At 47.1% G+C, this 19,622-nt stretch overlaps 1 protein-coding gene across 2 annotated transcripts in view; it reads right to left on the bottom strand.

Annotated features, from left to right (window-relative positions):
* The window catches only part of LOC147424053 (uncharacterized), a 92,236-nt gene that overhangs the window by 1,422 nt on the left and 71,192 nt on the right, over nucleotides 1–19,622 (bottom strand). For both annotated transcript variants that reach the window (XM_086502170.1, XM_086502169.1), the window contains exon 18: nucleotides 20–90. In XM_086502170.1, the coding sequence (XP_086358296.1) occupies nucleotides 20–90 (71 nt within the window). The remainder of the gene's footprint in view (nucleotides 1–19; nucleotides 91–19,622) is intronic.

Raw genomic sequence — 19,622 nt, 5'->3', positions numbered from 1 at the left:
GGCTAAAGATCGTGAAAACCTGTCTTCCTCTTCTCCGAACCTCAATGATGAAATTACAACCTTCGCAGACTCGTCATCAAAGAAGACATCCTGCAGCCGTGTAAAACAATACTTATGAAGAACTTCCACTTCCACAATAAAATCAATCTCTCTCTCTCTCTCTCTCTCTCTCTCTCTCTCTCTCTCTCTCTCTCTCTCTGATGTCTCCTCTAGACTGAAGCTGCCTGAAACTTGGAGAATTCACAATGTTTTTTTTCATGTGAGTCTCTTGAAGCCTTTTGAAGGCGATGTGCCCCATGATGGGAAGCCTGATCAACAACCCGAAGTGGAAGAAAACGAGCAGATACTCGTTCCAGAACAGAGATTGGCACAGAAAGGATAGAAAGATAAAAGGGTAAAGCGAAAAGACAGTTCTTGGCCCAATTCAAGACCTACTCCGCATTGGATGCAAAGTCAATGGAGGAGGACCTAGTAGATACCATAGTTACCCAGAACGCGGAACGGGAACGGCGACGGGATCCCCGCGGAACGGGGGAACGGCTAGGGGTCCGGAACGGGAACGGCGCGGAACGGGAGGTTAAAAAACACCCAAATAGTGCATTTTTTAGCTCCATGTGTTTAAATACAAGGAGTATTAGAGTTCTTTAACTCTAATACTCACAAAAAACTCGTTTTGAAGACCATTCAACCTTGCTATGACTAGATGAAGATGAGAGAGAGAGAGAGCTTGAGAGAGTGAGAGGGAGAGACTCGAGAGAGTGAGAGGGAGAGGGAGAGATTTGAGAGAGTGGGAGGGAGAGGAAGAGAGCTTGAAGGCTTGAAGCCTTGAGCCTTGAGAGAGTGAGTCTTGAGAGGGAGAGATCTTGAGAGTGTGAGAGGGAGAGAGCTTGACCATTGAGGATTAGCTTGTGGAGAGAAAGGGGGAGGGGGGTGCATTTTATGAGTCCTTGAGGCCTTGCACACTTCAAAAAGAAGCCCAAACATTTACTTCAATTTTTGCCAAATTTGTTTGTAGCCGTTGGCCATTCCAGGGGCATTCCGGAACATTCCGGAACATTCCGGGGGTGTTCCGGAACGGCCATTCCGGTTTGCACTGGCCACTTGGAACGTTAGACGTTCCGGGATGTTTCGGAACGTTCGGGAAGGGAACTGCCCCCCGGAACGCCGAAACGGGGGCTAGGGGGCGTTCCCCGGTAACTCTGGTAGATACTCCTCAGATTGTAAATCTTTACCTTGACGCTTTTGGTTTAGCATAGTCTATTCCAAATGGAACCCCGAATTTAGCAAGGCAGGATATCTGGTGCAGCGGGTATGCACAAGAGAAGAGTTACTCTGCTCCTTTGTCAATAGATGCCTCGATTTTTGATACTAGAGTCATTGATGTCTCTTTGAGCTTCAGGGATACTGAGAGCTGACAGTATTCTGCTGTGATGACTTTATTCTCGAACATGATACTGACTTGTTTAAGTGCAGGAACCGATAGACGAAATGACTGCAGCATTTTGGTCTGAATGATCTCGATAGACATGGTTGCAATAGGGATTAGTCAATTGGACATGTACAAGGTCCTGAGTGGATCTAGATGCGATTGCTAATTGCATTGCCGATAAGTCATGGTTTGAGATCCGAATGAATGTTGAATGTGATTTGTCATGTGATGTCCTGTGTTGTCCTGTGATGTCGTGTGATGTGACTGTCGATTGGTACATGTGCTAGATGTGTGTTCCTAGTGCGTCGATACTAACAGTTAGTGTCTGCTAAGATAGTTTATGGCTTCTGTCTGTTTTGCATGCATAGTTGAGGGCGATTACAATGCTTTCAAGAGGGGGTATGTCACAGATTGGTGACGTGGCTGCCCAGTGCACACACAGACCCACCCCCGGCTGGCATACCCGCGAAGAGCTGGCTGAAATGCTGACATGGCATGGCTGTACAACAGCCCACGGAAAATGCTGCGCACCTTGCGGAAATCCAGCCACATGGCATGCTGTACGGACGCCTGCTTTTTGCGGCAGTTTTTACGACAGCTTTGGATAAGCTTTTTGGCTATGCAATTTGAGAGAGAGAGCTCTATTGCTTTATTCTCTCAAGAGAGATCTTGCGAGAGAGAGAGACAGGCTTTTGATTTTGAAGCTTTTGGGCTCTGTTTTTAGCATCCCTTGTAAATCTATAAAATAGTGGTTTGGGCTCTCACTTCTTAGAGCATCTGGACGCAGAATCTGAGAGTGAGTCTCGACCACTCGCTTGTACTTTGAGTTGTAGATTAATACAAAAAGAAATACCGAAAGGGGCGCCAGTCTTTGGGGCAAACATCTCTAGGCACGGAACTCCGCCGGGCCAATGTTGAATCAATTGTGAACTGTGATGTTAGGTGCAGCGGAATGAATGTTTGTGCTTTGCTCAAGATGAGTGCTCCGAACTGTGCTCAAGGTTCCTTTTGTTCTTATGGAAGGGAGAGCCTTCCGTTCTTAATGAGAGAATGCTATGATCACAAACAAAGTGAATGGACACTGTGCATGCAAGTGTATGAGACTGAGAGATAGAGAGAAGAGAGATCCGACACCAGAGACGTTGTAAAACCCTCCTCCGAAGGCCCCACTCTCGTCGGCGAGAGTGGTCTACTTATGATTGCACAATCTGATACAAATGGTATGCATGAGACTGATGCAAGTCTAGGCTATGTCGGCGATGACGACGGCGATGGCGAAGTCGACCTAAGGGCTGAAATCTGCAATCTTTCTACTGCTGTCCAAAAATGCTATGGATTGAAATCTGCTAATCTTCTATCTACTAAATTCTGACTCTATGTCGATGACGATGTCGATGGCGACAATGCGACGACGACGCGCTGAAAACACAGATGCTGAAATCTACGTTTTCCAGGCTGAAACTGTAAACTTCGCGGAAACTGACCGAGCGGCAAGGAACTACTGTGGGAAGGTGAGATTTGCGAGGTTCGGGACTTGATCTGCGAGTACTAACTGCTGAAAACTGAAAACTGAAAACGCTGATGGTTCTTGACTTTCCGTCGATGATCTGCAAAAACGTTGAGGTGGTGCTGCAAATCAAAAACGCTAGGGGCTGAAATTGGTCTTTCTGTCGCCGTGGTTCTGCAAATGCAAAAAACGCTAGGCTGATCTGTTGTGGTCTTGTCGCTAGGGATCTGCAAGGGCAAAATGCTAGCTGATTTGCGGTGGTCTTGTCCAAAAACGCTAGCCAAGCTGTTGTGAAGCAAAAACGCTAGAAGTCGTTGGGTTCTGCTGAGGAGTTGCCTGTTGAGCAAGGTGCTCCTGCTGCCTCTTTTGCCAAATAGTGCTAGCTCTAGTTTTCTTATATACAATCTTAGCAAAATTGCCTTACATACTTTTGTTGGGAAGTCACTTAAAAATAATAAGTGAAAAATGTCAAAAATAGGGAAAATAGGCTAAATGCACTAGAAAAATCCCCTGAAGGATTCTGATGGATTCTGATGGGAATGCTTATGATCATGCTGTGTGCAACCAGAGGATATGCATCTACACTAAGTGACTTGGCATGCACGGTCTACGAATAGACTCACAAAAGTGCCAGATCACTTCTAATCTAGACTGACTGGACTGAAATGAACCCTGATCATGCTGTAGCTTGTCCACGGATACATAGGGTTGGATGTGTCACGTGACATCCCCTCCTTTTCAAAGTGAGGTACTGGTACCGAACTATATGGCGTCGAGGGAGATCGCCAATAGCATCCGGAATCCTGGAAGAGACTCTTCGCCGGTCCACTCTGATGTGTGGGTCGTGCGGTACTTGAACTTCATAAAGGTCTGCAACGCTTGCTTCTTTGGGCCGCGCTGAAAGCGACACAAAGTCTTTTGAGTCTCCTTCAATGCTTCAACTTTTTCTATGGACGTAGGTCCATCTTCTTCAAGAATCTCCATGGCTGAAAATTCCTGAAACCACTTCCAACACAAAAATATGAACATACCCATTCCATGTAAAGTGAGTGGAAAAAATCTTGTCTTCCTAAAAGACTGTGCATGCAATGTAGATGAACAAAGAGACGGAGTGCCAAACCGTTCACCACACACACGCAAACAATGAGATCAAATCTTTCTCTTATGATCTAGAGCAATCAACTGTGGCAATTCACAACGGAAATGCCCATGCTTGGTGCTCATACTTTCATGTTCTCTTTCTACAACTGTGTCATGCCGAGGAAGAGACATGGAATGTGACTTCCTTACATGCATACTTTTCAGCTTTTCATGAAAAATCCGCATACATTCGTGCTCATCGATGAAAGAAACGTGTTCAACATACAATATGTCATGCCTAGGAAAAGGGATCACATAAAGACGCAGACTAAAATACAGGAAACGATCACGAATGAAACACTCGAACAATGCGTGCGTATCAATCATGCTAACACATAGTACTTCCTGTGAGGGTTCTTTGGACGGAGGCTCGAGAGCTAAGATCGATTCCTCCTGAATGATCGAATTGTCCTGTGGGGGTTCGTTGGACCTCGACTCGAAAGCCAAGATCGGTTCTTCGTGATTGATAGAATCTACAACGAGGTTAGCTTCGCTAGAAAAAGCATCCACTAACACATCATCCTTGTGAACAATCACATCATCTTCATGCAACTCATCATGCTTGTGAGATATCACATCCTGATCGTGCAAATCATCATGCTTGTCATTGTCATCCAAATCATCATGCTTCTCATAATCATGCAAAGCCTGTGTGTCATTCTTTGGAGAAGAAGAGACTAAGAGAGTCTCCTTTCCCCAAATCTCTTGCATCTGTGCCTGAACTTGAGAATAGAGTCGCCAGAACTCTTTGTTTTGGCGGTTGCTCTGTTCTTGTATTGCTCTGTTCTCTGCTTGTCTTGCTTTGTTCTCGCGATCAAATTTGGCTTGACTTTCTTTCTCTTCCAAGTCGTACTGACGTTGTATGGCTGCCATTCCTTCTTTGTATTCACGATCTATGGCTGCCCTTTGTTCTTCATAGGCCTTTCTTTCTGCTTCTCTTTCTGCTTTTCTTTGTGCGCGTTCTAACTTTCTTTCCATAAACAACTACTTCAACTCCTCCATAGGAGTTAGTGCAATCCTTGTCGTAGATGGGAAAGAGGGAGGGTCGGAAAAACCTCCTGGTGGGGAAAATTCTTCTTCGCCTCTCTCATGCTCATCACCTCCAAGCGAAGTATCCATTCCGCTTCGAGTGATGACCATCTGAAGTCGTGGGTTCTTGTGGGTTCTTGCGGATCTTGGGTTCTTAAGTTCACGAGAACTTGGGTTCTTGAGGGTCTTGGGTTCTTGGGTTCTTGAGGATCTTGAGGTTCTTAGGTTTTCTTTCGCTTGCAAACCGTGTTTGAGAAGGATCTTCTCTTCACCTGAGTTCTACTCCTTTCTGCGGGCGCACCCCTTGGCGGCCTTGCGCTCACACCAAGGTTTCTTTTTCCCACCTCACGTCGATTGGCCGGCTGCTAAGTGCACGGTCCGCTCTCAATGAGTGAAAAGAGACACAAGGGGAGCCCGGACAAGCCCTTCTTTCCTGGGATTCCTGTCACTCTTCAAAAACACGATTAGGAATCGACATGCCCAAGCGAACTTGGGTTCGTGCGATCGCAACAAGCAAAAAAAAAATTCTTGTGATTCTTGTGGTTCTTTCCGTGAGAGATACAGAACACTGCTAAAGCTCTGATACCAATGTTAGGTGCAGCGGAATGAATGTTTGCGCTTTGCTCAAGATGAGTGCTCCGAACTGTGCTCAAGGTTCCTTTTGTTCTTATGGAAGGGAGAGCCTTCCGTTCTTAATGAGAGAATGCTATGATCACAAACAAAGTGAATGGACATTGTGCGTGCAAGTGTATGAGACTGAGAGATAGAGAGAAGAGAGATCCGACACCAGAGACGTTGTAAAACCCTCCTCCGAAGGCCCCACTCTCGTCGGCAAGAGTGGTCTACTTATGATTGCACAATCTGGTACAAATGGTATGCATGAGACTGATGCAAGTCTAGGCTATGTCGGCGATGACGACGGTGATGGCGAGTCGACCTAAGGGCTGAAATCTGCAATCTTTCTACTGCTGTCCAAAAATGCTATGGATTGAAATCTGCTAATCTTCTATCTGCTGAATTCTGACTCTATGTCGATGACGATGTTGATGGCGACGATGCGACGACGACGCGCTGAAAACGCAGATGCTGAAATCTACGTTTTCCAGGCTGAAACTGTAAACTTCGCGGAAACTGACCGTGCGGCGAGGAACTGCTACGGGAAGGTGAGATCTGTGAGGTTCGGGACTTAATCTGCGAGTACTAACTGCTGAAAAATGAAAAAGCTGATGGTTCTTGACTTTCCATCGTGATGATCTGCAAAAACGTTGAGGTGGTGCTGCAAATCAAACACGGTAGGGGCTGAAACGGATGATCTGCGGTGGTCTTGTCCAAAAACGCTAGCGAAGCTGTTGCGAAGCAAAAACGCTAGAAGTCCTTGGGTTCCGCTGAGAAGTTGCCTGTTGAGCAAGGTGCTCCTGCTGCCTCTTCTGCCAAATAGTGCTAGCTCTAGTTTGCTTATATACAAACTTAGCAAAATTGCCCTACCTACTTTTGTTGGGGAGTCACTTAAAAATAATAAGTGAAAAATGTCAAAAATAGGGAAAATAGGCTAAATGCACTGGAAAAATCCCCTAAAGGATTTTGATGGATTCCGATGGGAATGCTTATGATCATGCTGTGTGCAACCAGAGGATACGCATCTACACTAAGTGACTGGGCATGCACGGTCTACGAATAGACTCACAAAAGTGCATATCACTTCTAATCTAGACTGACTGGACTGAACTGAACCTTGATGATGCTGTAGCTTGTCCACGGACACACAGGGTTGGATGTGTCACGTGACATGTGAACTGTTCGAAGTGATTTCTTGTGGTGTCACGGTAGATTCTCGACTTGGAGTGTCCAAGTCTGTTACAGTGTCCATGTATCTGGCCCTCTTAACAAAACCATCCTCAGTGAACTGGAGAAGATGCTCTCCATAGAAAGCCATCTTCGTGTCCAGTTCTTGTGCCGGTTGTATCCAGGTCCTCTTGGTGTCAAGTTGAGAGAGAGAGAGAGAGAGAGAGAGAGAGAGAGAGAGAGAGAGAGAGATGAAATGAAATGTTATATTAACGTCTTCAAAAGGCCAAAGTGACCTATGAGACCAGAAAGTTACAATGCGGTGTATCTGATACAAAGTCAAACTAGGATAACAAAATATAAATACTGCGGGATCCTAAACTAAGTAGTACAATGTGAAGACAATATGGGAGGAGAGTAGAGATCCATCTTCATTTGCACTCTGGACGACGAAAGAGTATGGCTTGAATCCTTTTCTGTAGCCTCCTTCGAAACCGTGTAGCTCCTCTTCTCCATCGGGGTCGTCTAGATCTCCCTAGCTCCAATGCTCAGTCTATGAGAATGCCAGTAGTGCGGGTAGACCTCTCCACCGTTGGCTGCTCCTCTGTCTGTTCTTCTGGGTGTACAATATCTAGTGTGAAGAACTCTGTGATCTGTCTCTGGGGATGTCTCTCTTCAGCTCTCCTCAGTAAAGTTTCTCTATGCCTGTGTAACTCAAGTAGATATAGCCCAAGACATCTTTGATCCTCATAACTCATGACCCTAGATAGAGGCCCAAAACCTTCTCTGAATAGACAATGAAAACGGCCTCGTATCTCATAGTACACTGTGCAATGACATATGTAATGTACTTCTGTATCTGGTTCTAGATGGCATAAGCAGCATATCCTGCTATCTGCTGGTGTCCCTCTGAATCTGCCAGTCTCAATCTCGAGCTAATGTGAGGACGTGCGTATCTTGCCAATGGCACAACGCAAACCATGCGAAAGATGCGTGTCCATATAGCTAGGTCGAATCACAAACGCATCCCCCGTGAGGTGGAGAAGATGCTCTCTATAGAAAGCCATCTTCGTGCCCAACTCCTGTAACGGCTCTATCCATGTCCTCCTCGTGTCTAGCTGGATCAGATCCTGACGAATGAGTCTATTAATCTCTACCCGTGTCAGAGACCTCAAGGGTGCCTGTAGAGAGTATTGAAAAGGAGGCAACCTGTCCATGGTGAAACCATGTGTTTGAAACCATGATGCCATCTGTGCATACCAGCATGATGTATCCCCATTAAGAGCGAGAGAGAGATGATGAAATGAAATGTTATATTAACGTCTTCAAAAGGCCAAAGTGACCTATGAGACCAAAAAGTTACAATGTGGTGATCTAATACAAAGTCAGAGTAACAAGATGACAAAATAAAATACTATGGAATCCTAAACTGCTAGGTGTGGACTAAGCAGCTAAACAGCTAGCTAGGATAGCTAGATCACTGGAGATCCAGCATCGGTCGCTGGCGGATCTCATCAATCTCCTCCATGGTCAATAGCCTGACCGGGCGTCGTGCATGTCGAGCCAAAGTGACCCGAATCCTTTGATGCAGCCTCTGTCGATGCTGAGTAGTCCTCCGCAGTCGTGGGCATCTGGATCTCCCCAGCTCAGTCGCTCTAAAAAGTCTGTGATCTGTCTCTGAGACTCGCTAGCCTCTCCTCTCATCACGCTCTCTCTGTGTCTGCGCAGCTCTAGCAAAAACAAACCCAGGCATCTCTGATCCTCGTACCGCATGACTCTAGAGAATGGTCCAAAGCCCTCTCTGAACAAGCAATGGAAGCGGCCTCGTATCTCGTAGTAGACGGGGCAGTGGCATGTGTAGTGCAACTCTGTCTCAGGCTCGATGTCACACAGGGGGCATGTCCTGGCCTCTGTTGGTACTCCGCTGTATCTCCTAGTCTTGATCTGCAGCTGGTGTGAAGATGTGCGTATCTGGCCAATAGCACATCGTATCCCATGAGACAAGTGGGTGTCCATGTATCTAGGCCTCGTCACAAAACCATCCTCCGTAAGCTGGAGGAGATGCTCTCTGTAGAAAGCCATCTTCGTGCCCAGCTCCTGTGCTGGCTGTATCCATGTCCTCTTGGTGTCTAGCTGAGTCAAGTCCTGGCGAATGAGCCTGGTGATATCGGACTGTGTAAGAGTCGGAGAGGGCGCTTCCAATGAGTACTGGAAGGGAGGCAATCTGTCTATGTTGAACCCATGCGCCTGAAACCATGATGTCATCTCCCCATACCAACATGTTGTATCTCCCTGCATGGCTAATTGTCGAGAGGACTCAAGTGCAAGGCGTGCATATCTGTCTCTGGGAAGTTCCCACATTCGGTCTATGAAGGAGACAGATCTGGTAAGCGCCTCAACCATGAGGGGGGGGGGGGGGCAGCTAGCTCTGCTTGTACAATAGCACGTGGTACTGAAGCCTTGGCTCTAATGAGCCGCGAGATCGTAGAGACCAGAGGCTTCTCCGTGTCCCCCCATCCATCACTGCGGCCTGTCCTCCCGTGATGATCCAGTGAAGGTCCCCAAATCTCAGCTCCATAAAGCAATGAAGAAGCCACCAAAGTGTCAAATAGCCAAAGCTTCGTCCGAGGCTCCTAAAACTGAACCTATGAACACATCCTTTCCAATCTACCCAATGCCTCATGGGCTCTAGTCAATCTGGTCTTTGCTGCCCTCCTCAATGAAAATGCTGGCCCACTAAAAACCACTCCAAGGTAAGTGTAAGCATCTGTATACTCCACCTTCTCCTGGCCGTATGTGAAGGCGGGCACTGACCTCCTGATCCACTGTGGGGTGGTGTTAAATACCATGACCTTGGTTTTACCAAGGTTGACGGACAAACCACTTTCCTGGGCAAACCTATGCAAAGCATCCAAGTGACGCTGCATCCCCTCCGGAGAGTTGGAGATCAACACAATATCATCAGCATATAACAATGGTGGAATCCATGTCCCTGCCAACTGTGCACCTCTATCACCATCTCTCTCAATGTAGTCAGAAAGCTCATCTACATATATACCAAATAGAGTAGGAGAGAGCGGGTAGCCGTGCCTCACCCCAATAGTGAAGTAAACCGGTGTGGATAGACCCTCTGGGGTGCGTACATGCCCCACTACTGACCTGTATAATGCCATGACCCCCCAAATGAGCTCTGTGGGTACTCCCATCTGTTGTAATCTGCGCATCAATCTAGCTCTGGGCACTGTGTCAAATGCTTTGCGGAAATCCACAAAGCTACAATAGATCCGTCTCCCACGCGATCTGCCCTCCTCAATGATGGCTCTGAGTGTCAAGCTATGGTCAAGAGTAGAAAAACCCCTCCTGAAACCTGCCTGCCCGGCTGCGCGTATCCCCTCCCTCTCTGCCCATCTACTCAGCTGTTGCTCAAGAATAGATGCATACAACCGTGTCAATGTGTGTCCAATCATGATAGTGCGATAGTTCCCAGGCTCCATAGGGTCTCCCGACTTGAAGATAGGTACAATAGTAGATAGGCTCCAAGTATCAAGCAAGCCCTCACACATGGCACAGTTAAACATAACTGCTAGAAGCTTTGCTAGTAAATCTCGGGCATGCGTGAAATGCTCAGCCACTAAGCCATCATGATCATATGCTCTCCCAGTCCTCATCCTGTCAATGGCCTTCCTCACCATCTCAGCGGTGAAAAAAGCACATGTGTTTGGGCATGGATCGGGGGGGGGTCGGGAAGGGGGGGACTGCTCAAGAACTGTGTACAAAGATGATGCATACTGGCCCCAAGCCTTTGTAGAAGTAATGGCAGGGGGCGGGGAGTGCCCATGAAAGAGCCTCCATGCCTCACGTGAGTCCTGACTCAAGAATAGCTGGTATAGATCCTGCTCTAGGTGAGCCAAAAATGCCCTCTTCTTCCGCCGCACTAGGCGTCGGAAGTCAATCTGTGACTGCTTGTGAGTGATGTCCCCCAAAAGCACCTCCCTCTGAAGTCTAGCTCTAGTGTCCCTACATTCCTCATCATACCAACTGTTCTAGGGCATGCTCCCCGAACGGCGTCTCTGCTCAGGCTGGGTATGTGGGTATGCCTCTGCTGCTGCATCATGTAGTGTCTGTGTCAGTATAGTAGTAAGCTCCTCCAGAGGTCGCCCTGGCTCCTCTGTGCACAGGCGTTTGTAGATGCCATCTATGCATACAGAGTCCGTCTCCCGCGTGAAGGTGTAGTGAGTAGAGGCTGCTGCCCGTAGCCTGTGTGCTACACTAAACTGAAAAGAAATGGCCAGCGACACAAGAGCATGATCCACTGCCACACCAACAGGTCTGGGTCCAACCGTGAGGTCCTGGATACTAGAGATGAGGCTCGGCTATGCCATGACATAATCCACTGTGCTGGCTCCATGTCTGTGTGGAAAGCATGTAAAACCCCCCGCGGCGGGAAATCTCTGTAGGCCATTCAAGATGGCCAATCCATGAGAGAGAGAGAGAGAGAGAGAGAGAGAGAGAGAGAGAGAGAGAGAGAGAGAGAGAGATCTTTTCGGAGATCTGGAAAGGTCCGTAGTATCGCATACTAAGCTTTGGAAAAAGCTTCTCCTTTCCCTTTTTTCTTTCTCAAGCGTGCCTTCTCAAAACATAAGAGCACCCAATCATTCTCCTTCAATTTCAAATCGCGATGATGGCGATCTGCTACCTTTTTCCGAGATTTCTCCAAAGCCTTCCAGACCAAGTCCAAGTTGCTCGTGAACTGGTCGGCTTCAAAGAAAAATCTTATCTTTCGTGCTAAGGAAAGGTAAAACCTTCGTAGCCAAGTCAATAATCTCCAATGGCACCTTCCCCATCAAAGAGTTAATCGTGTTTCTGTAGCCATATTCCACCAAAGGTAAAAACCTTTCCCATGTAGTCTTCCTGGGGTCCCTGTCGGAGACAACCATCTCAGGCATGCCTTGTAATCTGAAGATCTGGGCAATAAAGAATCATGCCCACATTGTGTTTTCGGGAGATCAAAAATGAAATACATTGCAATACTTTTCCAGGGCGAGTGGGTATGGATAAAGGTTGTAACAATCCCTGTGCTTTATGCCTGTCAAAACTTGACCTTCTGGCATACCAAGCAACTGCGTACAAAATCGTTCACGTCCTTCTTGAGTCTCGGCCAAACAAAAGTATGTCTCCACGTCATTCAAGGTGGTAACAATGCCCCGGTGACCCGTAAAAGGTGGACAGTGGCCTTCGGTTAAAACCTTTTCCCTCAACGACTGTGTAACGCACAACATCGTTTTCTTCATCAAGTAGCCAATCCGAATGGAATATTGTGCTACTATCTCCCCATTCTGTATTCAACTAAATAGATTTGCAAAAATCTGTACCTGTGGCGTACTGACTGACCATATCCTCGAAGCTTCTATGATGTATCACGGAAACAGCTAGAATCAACGGCTTCCGGGACAAAGTATCTGCCACCAAGTTCTTCTGTCCCTACACATGGACAATCGCGGAAGTGAAAGTGTGACCAGATGTTTGCCCACCGCATCTGCTTTTCCGATAGCCGCTTCTGTGACAAGAAGTAGCGTAAACTCTAATGGTCTGTGAAGATAGTAAAATCCGCTCCGAATTAGGTAATGTCGCCACTGAGTAAGAGCATAGATAACCGCCAAAAGCTCTCTCTCACATATCTATCTTGTCAATTCCGGCCTTAAAAACAATCGGCTCTCATAGGCAATGACATTGGTCTTCTTGCATTAAGACCGCATCCAGACTACGACCACAAGTATCACAATATACTTCAAACGACTTCTGCAAATTCGGCAAAGTCAAAAACTGGTCCGATAGTCAAATTCTGTTTCAATTTCTGAAAGGCGATCACCTCTGTGGGTCTCCACGAGAAAAGAACTCCTTTATAAGTCAACAAATGCAAAGGGGTAAGCAACCTCTGCAAACTTTCTGATGAACCGCCGGTAGTAAGAGCATAAGCCCAAGAAGCTTCGACCTCCATGGACATTCTTCAAATCGGGCCAATCACGAACAGTCTCTATCTTGGCCGGGTCCATCTGCACTCCTGTTGCTGAGACAATGTGTCCCAAACAGTGTATCTCTGGGCTTGGCTCACACGATAAGGTGGCTGGTTCGATGGTGTATTTCCAGGTATAAGATCAATGGTATGATCCTCAGGACGAGCTAGTGGCAACTCGCCTGGCAAGCCCTCTCAAAAGCAATTGGCATGAGTGTGGAGAAAATCTTGGCGTTCTTTTTCGAGGTCAAAACATATTCGACCTTCAATCATCATTCAGTCCTTTCCAGAAAGTAAAGAAACTGAATTTCATCAAGTACAATGTCCGTGCCCTTCATTTGTCAAAGTCGCTCTCTTGGCCCGGTAGTCAACCACGGCGTTGTTCTTGTGGTACCAAGGGATTTCAAGTAGGACATCACAACCTCCCAAGGGAATTACGTAGAAATCCTCGTGCCCTAAACACCCCTGACATTGCAAACGAAGTTTGCCAATGATCGGTGTAATGACAACATCCCCAGGTGCCGCTAGAACTACCTCTGCTTGTGGCCTCAGTCTGTCGGACGTAATTCCAAATCGAGCCGCCAATAGGAGTTGGCCTTGGCTCCTCCATCAAAGAAAATGAGGGCTTCCTGTTCTTTCACTTTGCCTAAAAGCGACAAAGTTTTGTACTTTTATTCATTTGATTTAGTTCGGGCCCCACGCAATGTATTACCGTTTCTGCTTTCATCTGCCTTTTCTGCCACGTTCCTCAACTGCTTTCGAACTCTCTGAACTTTTTTCATCATGTTCATTCGGTGCCTTTTTAGGGCACTTCGCGGAAATATACCCAGTTTTCCCGCATCCAAAGCACTTGCCCTCTTCGATGTAGAGAGCTCTCTCTCAAAGAGTGGGCCTGGGTCGTGCATCCTTTTCTTTCTGTTCTGGGTTACTCTTCTTCTTTCTACTTTCATTTTCCGAAGTTTGTTCGGTCCTTTGCGTCATGACTTGATTTGTGGGGTAGGTCAAACTACCTAAATGTATGGCAAAACCCCGTTTCGCATGATTCATCAATTCCTGAATGGAATTTGACTTCTGCTCTGAGCAGTGATCTCGGATCTCTGTAGGAAGTCCCAAGGTAAACCGCTCAATCTGTCCTTTGAACGAGATCTTCTTAAATGAAGAGGCTGGTAGAAAAGAGCTCCCGAATCTCTCGCAATATGCGTCCAATGAATCTCTCTTGGTCATCCGAAGATGGTTCCAAGCAGTTCGTATGTCGCATTCGTACTCCCGAGTCAACCAAGAAGAAATAAAAAGCCTTTTAAATTTCAGCCATTTAACTGGCGCTTTCCTATTCAATAGAAGTGTGGACCACCAAGTTTGAGCATTTCTCCTGAAGTAGGAAGTAGCCCTCCGAATCTTGGAGTGCTCTGAGTAACGCCCTCCAGAGAAAGCTATGTCAAACTATTGTATGAAGGCCAAAGCCTTCGAAGCATCTCGAAAACCAAAAAACGTGTCAAATTTAATTGACTGTCCACCTTCTTTGAACTCTCGTACTTTCTTGCTTTTATCTTCCAAAAAGTCATACTGGTTGGCTTGTAAAATTCTTCTTCCTTGCATAAAATCTGCTGTCATCGGAGTCCGAACTATCCGAAGACGAGTCCTCATGTAACAAACTGCTTACGTGTCGACCTACTGAAGAACGGAGCTACCGGTCGAGGGACCTAAACCCTAGAAGAAGCAAAAGCAGAAGTAGCAACAAATTTCTAAAAATTGCGTAGCCGTTGATGATGTGGCAGATTTTCAAAAATTGTGCTGGCATGATGACGTGGCAGGCTGTACGGATTTTTGTGTCTTGCATTGGCTGATGGCGTGGCAGGCTGTACGGATTTCCGTAAATTACGCTGGCAACTTTTGGCTTTGCTTTTTGGACCAGAAGCTTTTGAGTTTTGAAGGTTTTTCACTGTAAGTGCTTTTCAGGCGAAGGGCCTTTAAATATGAGGTTACGGCTCATTCTCTAGCATGCTTCCTGGAGAAGGTGTAGAGTCTGGAGTACCGGCTTGTACTGTGTTGATGCAATATAAAGAAATACCGAAAGGGGCGCCAAGGTTTGGGGCCAATACTCTCTGGGGTGGAATTCCGCCACTCCGTGGCGCGTGTCGTCTCTTTCTTTCAATTCAGTTGTTATTGAAGTGCTAAAAGTCTGTTCAATCTGTTCTTTTCTATTGGCACGTGGTGCGAGTGTTGTGACACCTCAGTAGAATTGTCCAAAACTGGGCGAGATTTAGACTTCTTTGCCTTTTTCTTGCCCTTTCCGAAGCTTTGCTTTTTGCTTCGCTTTTAGCCTTTTCTGTCTTCTTCGCTCGAGTCAGAAGAGCTAGAAGAACTGTCAAAAGAAGAAGAAGAAGAAGAACTGGGTACTTCTTCAAATCGAACATGCTTCTTCTGCTTTCTTACTGATGCAAATGTAGACTGACGACCCAAATAACCCGGGAAGTCAGTTCCTTTCTTTTGCGTTTTGTCGTGCTTTTCTGCTTTGTTCTGCGCGTCAAAAAGTTGAGCAATTCGTACATCAACCACCTCTTCTAATTCTTCCTCTCTGTACATCCTTGGAGTAGGAGGTTTCTTCAGTGCCGGTTTGAGGGGTGGTTCCATGGTCTGCCGCCACTGTCGTGGAAGGAGGTCTGGCCTCTTCTAATTCTTGCTCTCTGTACATCCTTGGAGTAGGAGGTTTCTTCAGTGCTGGTTTGAGGGGTGGTTCAGTGGTCTGCCGCCACTGTCGTCGAAGGAGGTCTGGCTCATAAATTTTGCAAATTTCCGATCCTTCGCAAAATTTAGCATCATCTTTGTTGCATAGCCGATCAAACGTCGACGCTCCATCTCTTCGAGCTCCGTCTGAGTAGGCCGAGGCGGGCCGTACTCCTCGCATGAATCTTCGTTGTGATCTCTTCCCGCATCTTCAAATGCAAAGGAAGTCGATTGATCTTTGTCTGAAGCAACAAGTGCCACGTAAGAAGGATCGAATTTCCCGTAGAAGACAAATCGGTCGTGCTCTCATACCACTATAACAGACTTGGACACTCCCAAGTCGAGAATCTACCGCGACACCACAAGAAATCACTTCAAACAGTTCACGGTTCACAATTGATCCGACACTGGCCCGGCGGAGTTCCGTGCCTAGAGATGTTGGCCCCAAAGACTAGCGCCGCTTTCGGTATTTCTTTTTGTATTAATCTGCAACTCAAAGTACAAGCGAGTGGTCGGAACTCACTCTCAGACTCTGCCTCCAGATGCTCTAAGCAGTGAGAGCCAAACCACTATTTTATAAATTTACAAGGGATGCTAAAAGCAGAGCCCAAAAGCTTCAAAATCAAAAGTCTCTCTCTCTCTCTCTCTCTCTCTCTCTCTCTCTCTCTCTCTCTCTCTCTCTCTCTCTCTCTCTCTCTCAAATTGCGTAGCCAAAAAGATTATCCAAAGCTGCCTAAAAACTGCCGCAAAAAGCAGGCGTCCGTACAGCATGCCACGTGGCTGGATTTCTGCAAGGTGCGCTGCATTTTCCGGGGGCTGCTGTACAGCCATGCCACGTCAGCATTTCAGCCAGCTCTTCGCGGGTATGCCAGCCGGGGGTGGGTCTGTGTGTCACTAGGCAGCCACGTCACCAATCTGTGACAGACACCCACTTATCTCATGGGATACAATGCACTATTGGCCAGATACGCACATCTTCACACCAGCTTCGCATCGAGGCTGGTAGGTACACCGACTGGTAGGTATAGCGGAGTACCAGCAAAGGCTAGGACATGTGCCCCATGTCACATGGAGCCAGAGACAAAGTTGGACTATACATACCACTGCCCAGTTTACTATGAGATACGTGGCCGCTTACATTGCCTGTTCAAGGAGGGCTTTGGACCACTTTCTAGAGACATGGGATATGAGGATCAGAGATGTCTGGGATTGTTTTTGCTCGAGCTGCACAGACACAGAGAGAGCCCGATGAGAGGAGAGGCTAGCCAATCTTAGAGATGGATCACAGACTTCTTTAAAGCGGACACTGGGCGGCAGGAGGAGCAGCTACCACAAGAGAGCTCACATTCTTCGTATACCAGAGACACGTTGATCGATCGAGCGACCGAGCTGGGGAGATCTAGACACCCGCTACGGCGGAGGACTACACAATATCGTCGGAGACTACAGCAGAGGATCCAGGTCACTTTGGCCCGACATGCACACCGCCCGGTCATACTACTAACCATGGAGGAGATTGATGAGATCCGCCAACGACCGATGATGGATCTCCTGTGATTCAGCTCTTTTGAGGACTGTTCACCCTGCTCATCTTGTGCCACACACATACCCACATTGTGTCACATTAGCTTCACTACTCCCACCCCTCTCGTGCTCGTATCATACAAAGTTTCCTTCTTAGTACCTTTCTTTTCTTTTTACTTTTGATACTAAGACATTGCATCAGATTCACCGCATTGTAATTTTTTGGTCTCATAGGTCCCTCCTTTTGAAGACGTTAATATAACATTTCATCTCTCTCTCTCTCTCTCTCTCTCTCTCTCTCTCTCTCTCTCTCTCTCTCTCTCTCTCTCTCTCTCTCTCTCTCTCTCTCTCTCTTTGTGTGTGTGTGTGTGTGTGTGTGTGTGTACATGTGGGTGAGATTGAGAGCAGAGATAGGCAGATATCTTTACATTGCTATTTGCTACTTTCCCCCGAGTACATCAGTATATATGCACCACCCAGAGGAGAGTTCCCCTTTTCTGTTTTGGATAATGACATATGGGAGTTCTCTAGAGATGGTGACATTATCATTCTAGGGGACTTCAATGCTAGGACTGCCCATCATCATACAGTTTTCCATGATACTTCAAAGGAGATGCTAAGGAGTTGGATGTTGTAGAGATGGGCATGTCCAGACTATCACACAATGTGGAACATACTGAGTATGGATGGCACTTGATAGACATGGGGATTGCACATGGACTGGCCATCTTGAATGGCCTACAGAGATTTCTTGATGCGGGAGGTTTTACATGCTTTCCACACAGACATGGAGCTAGCACAATGGACTATGTCATGGCACAGCCGAGCTTCATATCTAGAATCTAGGATCTCACAATTGGGCCCAGACCTGTTGGTGTGGCAGTGGACCATGCCCTTTTGTCGATGACCATCTCTTTCCAGTTTAGTGCCGCACAGAGGCCACCAGAAGCAGCCCCTACTCGCTACACCTTCACGTGGGAGACGGACTTTGTATACATAGATGGGATTTACAGGCGCCTGTGCACTGAGGAGCCAGGGCGACCTCTAGAGGAGCTTACTGTTATACTGACACAGACATTACATGATGCAGCAGCAGCAGAGGTATGGCATACCCCTGAGCAGAGACTCCGTTCTGGGAGCATGCCCTAGAACAGCTGATATGATGAGGAATGCCGCGAAACTAGAGCCAGACTTCAGAGGGAGGTGTTTTTAGGGAACATCACTCACAGACAGTCAACAGATCGACTTCCGACACCTAGTGCGGCGGAAGAAGAGGGCTTTTTTGGCTCGACTAGAGCAAGATCTATACCACCTATTCTTGAGTCAGGACTCACGTGAGGCATGGCGGCTCTTTCATGAGCACTCTCCCCCCCCTACCATTAGCTCTACAGAGGCCTGGGGCCAGTTTGCATCATCTACTATTATACCTATCTATTATTATACCTATCTTCAAGTCAGAAGACCCTATGGAGCCTGGGAATTATCGCACTATCATGATTGGACACATATTGGCACAATTGTACGTATCCATTCTTGAGCAGCAGCTGAGTAGATGGACAGAGAAAGAGGGAATACGAGTAGCCGGGCAGCCAGGGTTTAGGAGAGGTTTTTCTACTCTTGACCATATCCTGACACTCAGAGCCATTATTGAGGAGGGCAGATCACATGGGAGACGGATCTATTGTAGCTATAGACTTCCACAAAGCATGACACAGTGCCCAAAGCTAGATTCGTGCACACACTACAGGAGATGGGAGTACCCACAGAGCTTATTTGGGGGATCATGGCGTTATACAGGTCAGGAGTGAGGCATGTACGTACTCCAGAGGGGCTATCTACATTAGTTCACTCCACTATCAGGGTGAAGCAGGGCTGCCCGCTCTCTCCTACTATATTTGGTATGTATGTGGATGAGGTTTCTGACTATATTCAGAGAGATGGTGATAGAGGTGCACAGCCGGCAGGGACATGGATTCCACTATTGTTATGATGATGATATTGTGTTAATCTCCGCCAGTGTTGTTCTCGTCCGTCGGACGTAACGTCCCGCCCCTCCCATCCCGTCTGGTTTCGTCCCATCCGGCACTGTCGTCCGTTCCGTCCGACCCCTTTTTAGTCCGTTTGAACGGTTTTAAAATCGTTGACTGCGCTTTTGTTTGTGAGGATTTTAAGTGACTTTTTGGCATAGGATCCCTACTAGGATCCCCCCCCCCCCCCATGACCTCCCACATGCCTTGAGCATTGCTTTGGATTCCATTAGCTCCTCTCTCTCTCCCTCGCCCTCTCCCTCTCTCTCATTACTTTGGTCCTTTACCTTGGATTCCCTTAGGGCCTAGGCTCCTCTCTCTCTCTCTCTCTCTCTCTCTCTCTCTCTCTCTCTCTCTCTCTCTCTCTCTCTCTCTCTCTCTCTCTCTCATCCTCATCTAACTCTCTCTTGTGTTCAAGGGCAAGTGTCTACACTCTAAATCTATATA

Source organism: Adiantum capillus-veneris, chromosome 26 (genome assembly GCF_014529385.1).
Source record: "Adiantum capillus-veneris isolate H3 chromosome 26, ASM1452938v2, whole genome shotgun sequence".
NCBI classification, from domain to species: Eukaryota; Viridiplantae; Streptophyta; class Polypodiopsida; order Polypodiales; family Pteridaceae; genus Adiantum; species Adiantum capillus-veneris.
This window is presented reverse-complemented; position numbering and strand designations above follow the sequence as displayed.